This window comes from Zonotrichia leucophrys, chromosome Z (assembly GCF_028769735.1).
Source record: "Zonotrichia leucophrys gambelii isolate GWCS_2022_RI chromosome Z, RI_Zleu_2.0, whole genome shotgun sequence".
Classification (NCBI taxonomy): Eukaryota; Metazoa; Chordata; class Aves; order Passeriformes; family Passerellidae; genus Zonotrichia; species Zonotrichia leucophrys.
Genome location: NC_088200.1, coordinates 15,093,336 through 15,106,120, shown reverse-complemented (window position 1 = coordinate 15,106,120; position 12,785 = coordinate 15,093,336). Strand labels below are relative to the sequence as shown.

Here is a 12,785-nt window from a genome sequence, read left to right as displayed (position 1 = left end):
GGTGGTGATCAGTTTGCAAAGTCTAATTAGAGGCCAGTAACTACTGCTCTACCCCTAGGGTCAGTCGTGTGTCCAATCCTTCCTTTATCCACTTCTTCATTTACAAGCTGGGTGATGGCTAGCAATCTTACTGATGAGACCAGTCTTGGAGGATGGGCTGATAGACCAGAGGGTCAAGCTGCCGTCCAGAGCAGCAGGAAAGGCTGGAGAAATGGATTTGACAGGGGCCTTGTGCAGATCAACAAGGGGGAAAACAAAGTTCTGCAACTGGGGAAGCACAACTCCAGGCACCACAACATACCTTCACTCCAAACATCTTCCCCCTTCCTTCTTTTTGAGCAGCTTTATATGGTAGGAGTGATGCTGTATGGTATGGGATATGCCTTTGGTCTGTTTGGTGTCAGTTGTCTTGTTTCCTCACAGCTACTTGTACAGCTGCTAGAATAGGTGGTAAATTCTTCAAAACATTCACATTCACTGTTTATATTTCATGTTTAATTTTAGAGAAGGATGTGCACACATGCATGCCATAAAGATTGCTTCATGGGCAATCATCTTTGTCAAGAGAATGCTTTAACATGTAAATCAAAATATAACCCCAGACTAGCTACTGTGAACAAAATTACCCCAGCCAGAATCAACACAGTAACAAAGATTACTGTGTAATCTGTCTGTAGAATCTGTATATTCTACAGACCAACCACACAGGAAAATTTTGTCACTAATACAGGAGAAAAAAGATTGCGGAAGACAGCATTTAGAAGATTACTAAAGTAATAATAGAATCTGCTAATATCTAGCAGAACCATTTCGTGTATTTGCTTCTTCCTTTTGTGTGTCCTTCATTGATCAGCTTTTTTTTCTGCTGCTAAGAGATTTTCCATTGCTTTTGCTATCTGAATAATGAGTTTGTGGTATGTGAGAAAATACCAATATCTTGTTAAAGAACTGTATGCATTTGATGTAAAAAACCCAGTGCAGCATGTTCTTTTTAAACTCTTGGCATCCATGTAGTGTTGTATGACTTCTGATTCAAAGCCAACATCTTACATGGAATGCAGGTCAAGCTCACTGGTACACTGAAATCTCATAAGTTAAGGCTACAGTTTCCTTTCTGTGTGGCTTTGCCTTTTTCCTGTGCTCTCACAGTCGCAAATCAGCTAATACATCAGATTATTTGAAATTTGGACAGCTTATTTCTGTTCCAGCTCAGCGCTTTTAACATGCTATCTGAAGCTTATGAAAGACAATGCAAAATAAACATGTGTGGCTAGAAAAACTTAGGATGAAGAATCTTGGGGTTTTGTTATTAAGAAAATAGTAATTTGGTGGAAGGTCTAATGTGGAACTGTAGCACTCTGAAAAGTATTGCATGCTGACCACTGAAACTTAGACATTATTTTTGAGGGATGAATTGAGCTTTTCTCTTCCTGGGGTAAAGAAATCTAAGTGGAAATAACTGGATATGGAACTAAGTATGTGGCTAAGTGTCTTATATAGTTCAAGGAAACTGTCTTGGACATTGTTACAAACACCTGTAGTTCCCCCAAGCCCATTTGACCTTTCCATATGTGGGTGGAAGTGAAAATGTGTTTGCACATATCTGAAAATATTTTAGCCTATTTTAATAATTTGAGTGTTTGGGGAGTGTGTTGTGCATACATAATGTGACTCTGCTTTTCCATTCCTCTCTGTTTAAATTACATGGAATGTTTAAATGAAAACTCACGTTACCCCATGGTTTTGTTTGCCTTTGAGTGTTTTGTTGGTCATACCTGATCCAGAGCTGATAATTTTTCTGTTGGAATATATTTGGTTAATAGATGATTCAGAGTACTTTGTTTTGGTAGCTGAATTTACTGTATTCAGTCGAGAGGAATAGTGTGTGTTTTAATGTCCTTGAAATATAAAGGTTTTGACATAAAGTTGACTTTCCTTTTCCTGTGCTTAAGTATTTCACATTCTATGTCTTTTTCTTTTCTCGGTTGTTTTTTTAAACTTCTTTATTTTTCTTTATTTCCTGTTTTTTTCCTGAAATATTTTTAGCATCATTTTAGCCCTTTCATGAAAAAGAAAACATAAGTTTAGGGAAGAACTGCAAAAAAACCCTGAGGAAAACAGGTATTGTATGTTGAATTGTACAGTCACTTTGTCTACTGATCTTCAAGAAAGAATGGTCAAAGAACAGCTGTGCAGGTAATCTGAGGTCACTTCTGCAGTTTATAAATTGCACAGTAGCTTTTCCAAATCTTACTTCTCCTGTTATATGATAATTCAGAATTTGGTTTAGCAGGAGGGTTGAACTTCACAGAGTTTTTATGTAATAGTAAGAAGTCAGATAAAATAGTACTTTTTTCCCAAGGAGCTAAACCTGTCTGTGCTATTATTCTCTTTTACAGCTCACATTGAGTTTCATCAGTGTGGCTTAATACAGTGCTGTTAATAATGCAAAGCAGCTTCCATAACAATTTTTACAGCTCATGAATCTTTATTCTGAAACAGTTTTAAAGAAGTTGCCAGTGAGGTTTTTCAAAACCCCTCCTGTAAAACCCACTTATTCTTATGAAAAATCTTTCCCATCAGCTACCTTTATTTCTGTACTTAATCTGAAGGACTTGAAACACATAGTTTATGATTCATGAAATTGATATGAACATTAGATCTACTGGCATAGGTGGTATCAAAAATAGTACTTCTCTAAAAAGACAATTTCTCATTCCAATGCTGATAAGCCCTATCCACATGTACACAGCTGTTACTTTTTTTTTGTCTGGTTCATCAAGTTCTGATAAGTGAGATTTGAATACCCATCTGATGAAAATTGTCTGTGATTCTGATTTTCTTAGCCATAAAAAGAATATTACTCTAATTATCCTTACTATTGGAAATGAAAGATTAACTTTCCATTTTTGTTGATGTGGAAAAATAGCTCTTAGCTGCAGTAATTCATACTACCGTATTTCCTATTTAACTTGTAAGAAGGAGAGCAAATAATACTTTCCAAAGTATTTTTAATGCATTTTTTCTGCTTAAACCATGAAGAAACAGGCATCATCTTTGTTTGTGCACTTGACTCCTGAGGTGTTGACCATATCCCTCTATTTTGAGTTTTTTTTGAAGAATGTTAAGGATTAATGTACTGGGATGAGGGAAAGGGGAAGGATATTTAGGTTTTTCACAATGTTCTGGGATAGATTCTTAAGATTGGAAAGTCATATGTTTTGAGTTCTCTTAAAGCAATAAGTTTTGGTTGATTCCTTCTGGGGCTCCTTAAATCAGCTGAAGTTTCCAGCCTATAGAGTTTTTTATCCTTTTTCACTTTGCTACATCTACAATTAAGATGAAAAACAGTGACAGTTATAGATACTGCCTTTTGACCTAGGAAGAGTAAATAATGTGACAGAGAACAGGAGATGAGTAAATAACAGTGATGGTAACAAAAAGTCTTACTTACTCAGAGTGTTGGTGCCTGATCAGTATTTCCTCACTCTTCCTCTTTGAAAAATCTTGCATTGGAGTTTGGGTAAGAATCTTGATGTTGTTTGGTGGTTCTCTGAAACTGAATACACAGGTGGCTTTTTTCCTCCTGCCTTTTCTCTCTCCTTTTAGAAATGGTAAGATTTTTAGAACCAAGTATTTAAGCTGAGGGTCATAAATTCATACCTAATTCTCAAAACATCTGTTTTTAAAAGTTTATTTTCTGATTGCTTTACTGCTGGTTTTTAATTTGAAAAAGTACCATTTTAGGATTGTTAATGATTGAAATTGTTACTGAGAATTATAGAAAAATAATGCTAAGGGAATTTGAACACTAAGTATTAGATCGTGATTATGTTTTCTATTTTACTGAAAGCTATTATAATTTACTGCAGATGATTTGTAAACTTTCTTCCTGGTATAGTAATTTGTGATCTCTTTGATGTAACTTCTCCTAATGAAGGGAGATGGGCAGGATAAAAACTGCATTTATGTGTTTTGAAGATGTTTAGGGTAATAGTGATAACATTTTAGTCTCATAGCTCAGAAAAGGAAAATTGAGATTTCATTTTTTGCAGCAATCAACTGCCATTCAAACTGTTTTCAGTGCCTTGCACACAACTCCACTGTATGCTCACTAAAGTAAGGAATGATGAACAATTGCATCTTTGCTAACAGTTCAAGGTTTGAACCTTATCATGGCCTAGGGAACCATGTAACACCCTAACATTATAAAAGAATGCTGTGTATACAGGAAAAGAATAGTGTATATCCAGAATACTTTATGAGTAAAAGGAGACATTTCTTATTATTTCTAAGTATTGCTTTTCACAATTGAAAGTTTTATTTCTTTAATTACTGGTCTGTTTGAGGTTTGGTTTTTGTCACTTACAATTAACTTCTGAAATAACTCTTCTCTTTGAAAATGCTTTTCTTTGTTGAAATCAGACAAGTGTGCTGAGTGGTTGCCCAGAGTCTAGAAAGATAGTCACTAGCAAGCTGCTGCATATAAAAACCTTGTGTGTGATGTGGGTTATCAAGTGCCTGGCTATTGGGTAGGAGTAACTGTCATGGCTGACCAAGTTCTCCCCTTTGTGAACTGTCTGGTTGACAACTTGTTTCTCAGTGTTTGACCAACAGATGTAGAAGTACCTCCAAAGTAAGATAAACTGATAGGATTCCTATCAGTAAACCTGTTCTTCAAGTGTGATGTTCATGTAATTCAGTTTCTCCTCCTGGGGGAAGCTAGAGGACAGAAATAAAGCAGAATGTGGTAAGCTTGTAGATGTCCCAAGTTATTCCATTTGGAAATAAGGTATATAATTAAGATTACAAATGAGTATGCTCAAATGCTAATTTGTGTGACTGAATTTTTCTGAAGTGTTTTTATATTCTGTGGTCCAAAATTAATCTGAACAAGCACAAGGCAAAGAGATAGCGATGTCACAAGAAAAGGGCTGCATCATAAATGTCTTCCTTCTGGGTGAAATTAATGGGCATTAATAGTCTCAGGAGCTCTGCTTGGTGTCATTCAGATTACTTTGATTAGGTACAAAAATGTACTGGATTTGCTCCATTTGATTTAGAAGCAACTAACTCTATTGAAATGAAAAATTCTGTGACTTGGATTGATATGCATTAAAGTGTCTGTTGATCTACACCTACATTCAAGAATATTTTTGACCCATTCTGCTGTCACATTTCTTTTGTAACTTTCATTATCTTTTGCACACTTGATGAATCTGTAGAGTAATGGCATTTGACAGCTGGAAAAATCCTTACATTCTAGTCACAATCAGAATTAAGCAGTTAGAGAAGATGATGAACTTCGTGATCAGACACATTATTTCATAACCTTTGTTTATGAGTGCTAGTATTTATGCATTGATTTTGACATTGATAAGTGTGCCTTATTGATGTCTTTAATTACTGACAGCTATTCAGATTATTAATTGATGTCATATTAAACTCAGAGCAATTCAAGTAGATTTAGTGAGACAACAAACTTGGAGTAGAATGTCTTATTATTTTTGACCTTACTGTTCATATTATAGTTTACTAATTAAAGGCAATTATCTGACCAATGACACTGTGTTTTGAACACTATATTTAAATTAATGTCTAACACATTGCAAATTAGAAAATTTGGTTTGTTTCCTTTTTAACGTCAGAATTGTACATTGGCATGATGTATATGACTCTCTCTTCTGTTAGATTTTTTTCTTACTGTCTGCTGAAGGAACTACTTTTGTGCAGTTTATAGGAGTAGTATCAAATGAAGCTGATCAAGCTTTGACTAATTCAATGACTGTGAAAAATCTGGCAGAACCACAATAAATTAATAAATGAGTTAAAGTGGTATAAAGAAATGACTGAAGGCTTTCATAAAAAGTACAGATAAATGTGCAGATGCAGTGATAATAAATCCTTCAACAGATAATTTGATTCCACTTTATGTTGTTATTTTCTTTTGTTAGTTCTCTGAAGAATTATCGGATTTTTTTCCTTCATAAACAAGCTTTTGAAATGTCACATTGTCAATTTATTCAAAAAGTTATTCACTGAAGTACAGAATCCTTGTAGTTAAGCAGTAAAAAATCCATTCAATTTTAATTTTCTAACTTTTTGGCTCTACCACACTTATTTCAATGTTAAAAACTCTTATGTTAATACCTCTAGGTAATAGTTTTTGTGTTGGTGGTTTTTTTTTTTACAGCTTTCTTGGCAAATTATTTTCTTAAATGTATTATTATTGAAAGAGTGTGCAGTTTGATGGCACTTCCTATCTATTTGTAGTATAACAGCTTCTGAATGTGACATTCATTCTGCAAAAAGTATCAACTGAGATGAAGGAAATACATTTCTTATGATGTTTGATCAGTGAGGCTGTAGTTTTAATCTGTGTATAGGGGAAAAATATACATTGTATTGAGAATTGTATTTTGAGAATTTCCTCCTAAGTCTCACAGCTTCCCACCTGGGGAAGAGATACAGTAAAGATTGGTTTCCATCATGCAGCATGGTAGTGTGGTACAGGAATTCTTGGGATGGGACTGAGAGGTGTTGTGTGCTGCGAGTTTGGGTTAATGGAGGCATTCAGAGAGTCTCTGGAATGCACACTTGTAACATTCGACTTATGGACAAAAGCATAGAAATCACAATAGCAATGATCCCCGCCCCTTTTTAGATTTGTTGAATTCATGTTCGACAAAAAGTCGCCAGAGATGGTGAATCCATGACCTCCCTAGGGAGATTACTCCAGTTCCTAACCACTCGGTCAGTTAAGAATTTTTTTCTAATTTTCAATCTGAACCTCCCTTGGCACTATTTAAGTCCATTTCCTCTTGTCCTTTCATTTGGGATGTGGCAGAAGAGACTTATCCCCACCTAGCTTCAACCTCCTTTTCTTTAGACTGAGCACCCCCAGGTCCCTCAGCTGCCTCCTATCAAACTTGTGCTCCAGGCCCTTCCCCAGCTCCAGTGCCCTTCTCTGGACATGCTCCAGCCCTTCAATATTCTTCCTGAAGGGAAGGGCCCAGAACTGGACATCAGTGCCCAGCACAGGGGGATGGTCAACTCCTGGACAAATGCTTTACCTGTCATGTGTTATCTTTTCAAGCAGTTGCCTGTATTATTTCCAACTTCCAAAAAAGATATAAGAGATGCAAATATGTGTCTTGTTGACAAGTCAGAAGATCAGTTCATTTCCATGTGCACTGAGGAGAAAAATGTGGGAGTTTTTTTTAATTTAGTAGTAAGTTACTTCATATACTAAAATGAAGTCTTCTTATCTAATTTTCACTTGACAAATTGTTAAAATCAGGGTGCTAAATATTATTTCCAGAGCTTGTGTGAAACTTTGCATAGTGCTAATCTATCTACATACCATCATGCTGTAGGCTTAATTTCTAATAAAAATTTGCTATACGATATCACCCACTATTTTATTGTATAGCAAGATTTCTAAACTCTTGAACTATAAATGCGTATGTGTAAAATTTCTTGGTATGCTTGTGACTGAGTGCTCTAAATGTAATACTTCTTCAGCTCCATTTCTGAAATGTGTCTTAGAGAAACTGTATCTGGCATATTTGCACAGACTGAAATTTCTGCGTTCCTTTTCATAGGATAAGAAGTGGGTTCTCAATCATGAAGATGTCACGCTGGGGGAATTACTGGGCAAAGTAAGTAATAAAGTGAGCTAAATAACATTTGAGTAAGCATACTTTAATAATTAAGCTATTTCTGTATACCTTTTCTTTTAAATTGTTCTAGTATGTAATTTTTATGTCAATTTTTTACACTAATACACGAGACAATCTTATGCTTTAAACAGACATAAGTCACACTTACTAGTAAACATTATCATGATTGTGCTGAAAATATTTAACTAGCATACATATTTTTTTCTCTTTTGGAAGTGTTTTGAGGTAACTAGATTTCTATAAAGCATGATGTGGCTGTTTTACTTTCTGTAGTTGGAGACAAATGTTGCAAAATATAAATAAAAACACATAGAGAAATAGGTGTATGCTTATGCATTTGTGTATAAAATTTGATATGATGAGATGACGAAATAATTACTTATTAAAACAAATACTAATTGCTTGTACATAATTATTTTCACTCATTCATTGATGGAATCAGATAATTTCACAATCTTATTAAATCGTGTGTAGGTCATATACATGTGGTTTACAAAGTCTGCTTAGCAACTACAGATCTTTAAAATCAAGCAATTCCTCACTTTTTTGGCACCTTTGCACCTGCAAAGACCATTTCGGGTGCTGCTCTGGACACAGAGTAGTTTGAAAAGATTTTCCAAAAACTGAGAAAATAAGATTAAATGAGGAAGAGACAAATCAAAGTAGTTAATTGCCTTCTTACTATGGTGCACACTAAAAAAAAAATCAGTAAGAAATTCAAGAATAGGGAAAAAAATATTTCCATAAACTTCTGTTTCCCAGTATAAAAGCTTTTTCGGAGATTAAGATGACAAAAAATATGACCATATTGAGCTGTGCCTTCATAAAATACAGGTACTTAGGATCTTCACATTCTTAAACAGGATGGTATCAAGGGAGAAAAATGAAGATGTTCCAGCCACAAAAAAAAAGCTTTGACTTGTTAAAAAATAAATGTGAATTAGTTTTGAAAAGCATTTTTAGTAAATTCAGTTTACATGGTATTGCATGTTTTTGGCACAAAGCATTTTTAACATTCAGTAAAGGCAGCTCAGAATTTTAATTATAGAAGGATGTTCTTTAAGAAATACAGAATAGGCTAAGAGCTTTATTGGAACACAGCATGATTCTTATGCATTCACCTCTAAGAAGATGTGTTCATACTAAAAAATATAAGAATGACAGGAATATTGACATCTGTATGACAAAATGTGAAATAAACTATAGCCATTCACCACAGAAGTGAGAAATCAGATTCTACAAAACCTTGAGTGGCCTGGAAAAGATGAGGAAGAAATCACAAAATTTTAATGTGTAAAAGATGCAAGTTTTAGAAAAGATGCACCTCAGGGGTGAATGGTCAGTTTATTTACTCAGTGTAAATTCAATAGTATCCACAAAATGAAAATTGCAGAATTGGAATGTGTTTTACTAAAAATTATCTATCCAATAATACTTTAATATTGTCAATAAAGAAGTAAAGCATTTTCAAGACTTAAATAAAGCTCAGGATGGATTCAGATTTCACTGTTAAATACTTCTGACCAGAATGGTAAAGTGGCCTGGGAGCAATTCACCTGCTTACCTTGGGTGCCTCATGCCATTTCAGATCTGAGAGGTAATGTGCTAGCCCCTGGAAGTGCTTTAGAAGGGCTGTCAGAGATCCTGAGCCTCACTTGCCAGCTACATCTTCCTTGTCCCAGCATACAGAAAACAATTCTGCAGGCGTGTTCAGCCCTGCATTTATTCCCTTGTTACTGGAAGCATGTTACTCTCTTCCATCTGTGAGTTTCTTTTTTTCCTTTTCTGTCATCTTTCTTTGGCAACACTAAATTCAGCTGCATGATGTAATGAAATCTTCGTCACTCAGGAAAGGAAGGCAAACATCTCCAGCAGATTTTTTTGAAGTCACATGCAGCCCCAGACATCAGGACACAGAACTGTAGTATGTGTAGAAATTAATCAGACATAGTTTCAAAATTGGGTTGTGCTTATTCTTTGGGAAATACAAAGCTTTACTAGATGTATCAGATCTGTAGTTTTCTTCTTGTTTCCTTCTCTTGAGGGTTTTTTTTCATTGATACCAGTGCTTTATACCTCACAATTTCCTTCTTCTTTCAATTTGTGTCCTAATTAATTTTTCTTTTCTTTTCATTACATAAAAATGCATCAGGTGGAGTCTTTTATGGTATTTAGTACTTCAGTTTTCTTCTATGAAAGCTAAAAAAACTTAAGTTGCCTTGGGGGTATGTTATTCACTACCTAAAATGTCTGATGATAAAAGGAGCTGCTTTCTAAAGTCTTGTCCAAATGACAGCCTTACAGATTTGTCTTTATAGAGCAGTGCTGAGCTTGAGTTTTAAAAAAATTCTGGATCACCATACACAGCAATACATTTTGAAGTGGGTTTAATTTATTATAAAAATTAATATTCAGTGTTCTCCTTCTTCGTATTTTCTGGTTTTTCTTTCTTGTATATGAGAATGTTTGTGTTATTTTGGTGTGTTGTGTCACAGTTTTTGAGATCAGGTTTTGGTCTCTTCCAGACTGCAAGTTAAAAACTATTCACAAAATACAATAATGTGAAAATGAAAGAGGGCAAGAGTAAGAATAAGAACAAAGTACTACAGTTGATTTGAAAAGCCACTAAAAGGTTTTATGAGAAAATTCTAATTACTTAATTAATGGTGTTTTTTTCCTCCTTCCAGCAAGGTCAAAACAGAACTCATATGCTGTGTCCACATAATAGATGTACTATGTCAGAGTGAATGGCTTTGATTAGGACAGATACTGAAAGAAAACCTCATTTGGCTTCATAAACACATTCCAGAGTTCTGGTCCACTTTCAGTAGCACTCTGCATTATTTCTTCTGACAATTCATTAAGATTTTATTTACCTAGAATGATCTTTTTTCTCCTGATTTCAGGGTAATTTTGGTGAGGTGTATAAAGGAACATTAAAGGATAAAACCCCTGTTGCTGTAAAAACTTGCAAAGAAGATCTTCCTCAAGAACTGAAAATAAAATTTCTGTCTGAAGCCAGGTAGGTTCTCTAAAATTACTTGTGGCAGTTTTTTTCAGTTTTTATCACCAGATGCATTTACAAAACCTGACCTTCTAAAAAATTCAAGAAAGCAGTTGTCAAACTTTTCCTTCTTTTCTCTCCCTCAGTACATTCCACAGCTGTCACCCTCGTAACTAAACATTGGCATTTTTAACATGTGAATGCAGTAGCATTTTCACTTGCTGAAACCATCTTGTTGACAAAGCAAGCCATGCCTGTAAAATAAAATTTTGTTGTCTTAAGTGCTTTCATTTAGAACTTCTAAGATATACCATGAGGATTGGGATAAGAAGAGTGGAAATGTTGTTAATTTAAGTGTGATTATACCAGGCCTTATATTCATGGCTGGTAGAGGTGATCAAATGTGTGCAGATTGCTTCTCTTAGTGGGGTATAGGCCCCATTCAGTAATTTTCTCTTTGTAAGAAGAGTTTGCTCCAGTAGAGCTTTTTTTTTTACTGTGTCAATCAGCATGAGATTATATGCTTATTTTCCAAATTACATGACATGATACAATGTGCAAAGCATTCTGAGTATCAGCTAATGTACATAGGTAGATTCTTAGACTCCAGGGTGAGGGCCATCTTGAGATAAATGTCATAATTTTTAAACTACCTTGCTTCTTCTTGCTTTGAGAATCCATATGCTTTGATTTCCACTCCCAAGTTAGTGTGATGAGTATTGGAAAATAAAAGACACCATCTGCGTTTATAGAATGAGGATCAGCCATCCTATCTGTTGAATAATTTAAAAAAACTTGTAACTTGGCAACAGCAGAGATATGTCATTTTTTAAGCAGCTTGACACTAATGGGAAAAAATGGTCTGAAAAAATGGAATGTGTTATTTTTTGCTAAATGTGTGTGTAGGTTAGTATTTTACTCTTGTTCCTTGGGAAAAAGGGAAAAAGAGGAGGTGCTTTGAGTCAGCAAATATCAGAAGGAACATTTGAGTTACAAGGTCTATGTAGAATTTTTTCTTGCTCTTCTGCATGCTCTTTTAGGCTGTAAATCTTCTTATTAAAGCATTGTGTCAAAAAATGTAAATAGTTCATTTAATTCTCAAAAATGATGTCCTTATAGTCTTCTGAAACTTACTGTATTTATTAATCTCTCTAAGTAATATTGTAACAAGTGTTCTTTTGAACAGTGCAGCAGGGAAACATACAGACAAGCTGTGCATACTGTTTTGATGTTGTTCTGTTTCTGGTCCACCACTGAAATTCTGATTATATACAAGGGTTCTATTAGGCCATTTTTGAGTTATATATAGATAAGTGTCACATAGACAAATGGTAAAATTACAATAAGAATAATTTTTTATTTATTAGTGAATTAGTTATGATGTTCATTTAAAACAGAGTGGTGATTGATCTAACAGATTCTATCAAATCATTGATTTTGATAACAGCAGTGATATTTTTTCTTTGATAACAATAATGATATCTTCCATTAAAGTAACATTAAGGGTTTTAGATATTCTCCTATAATGTTTAATTAGCCTGTACAATAAAGTTTATTAATATAATAAACTTCTTGTGTGTTTTGCAGAATACTCAAACAATATGATCATCCTAATATTGTAAAACTTATAGGAGTTTGCACTCAACGACAGCCTATATATATTGTTATGGAACTTGTTCCAGGTAATTGGTTTTTTCCTTTTTTTTGCAGCATATTTCCATAGGTTTCATTGTTTCCATAATGTGAAATGTATTATTTTCTATTTGTCTTATTCTGCCTTCCTATGGCTGACCTCAGAAGTCACCTGTATTGAAAATCTTTGAAAATGCTGGGTTCTACTAGCTTTGGATTGGTTGAGCTCCACAAATCTATTGAGAATTTTACTGTAGCCTTTAACGACAACAGAAGCTTTATTATTCTCCTGATAAGATATAAAATGTTATTTCCTTTAACAATAGAGTTCAGTATTGAATAAGAAGTATTTAAAGAAACTTCATGTCTGGGTAAGGTCTCAATTTTAATAACTCTTGTTTGGGTCACCTTTATTAATATATATTTTTTTCTTTACCAGAATGTATTATTTCGTTTTAAGGTTGCTT

At 34.4% G+C, this 12,785-nt stretch overlaps 1 protein-coding gene across 4 annotated transcripts in view; it reads left to right on the top strand.

Moving 5' to 3' along the window:
* The window catches only part of FER (FER tyrosine kinase), a 158,201-nt gene that overhangs the window by 94,029 nt on the left and 51,387 nt on the right, over nucleotides 1-12,785 (top strand). For all 4 annotated transcript variants that reach the window (XM_064735465.1, XM_064735467.1, XM_064735466.1 and 1 more), the window contains 3 exons: nucleotides 7,605-7,661; nucleotides 10,589-10,704; nucleotides 12,274-12,368. In XM_064735465.1, the coding sequence (XP_064591535.1) occupies nucleotides 7,605-7,661; nucleotides 10,589-10,704; nucleotides 12,274-12,368 (268 nt within the window). The remainder of the gene's footprint in view (nucleotides 1-7,604; nucleotides 7,662-10,588; nucleotides 10,705-12,273; nucleotides 12,369-12,785) is intronic.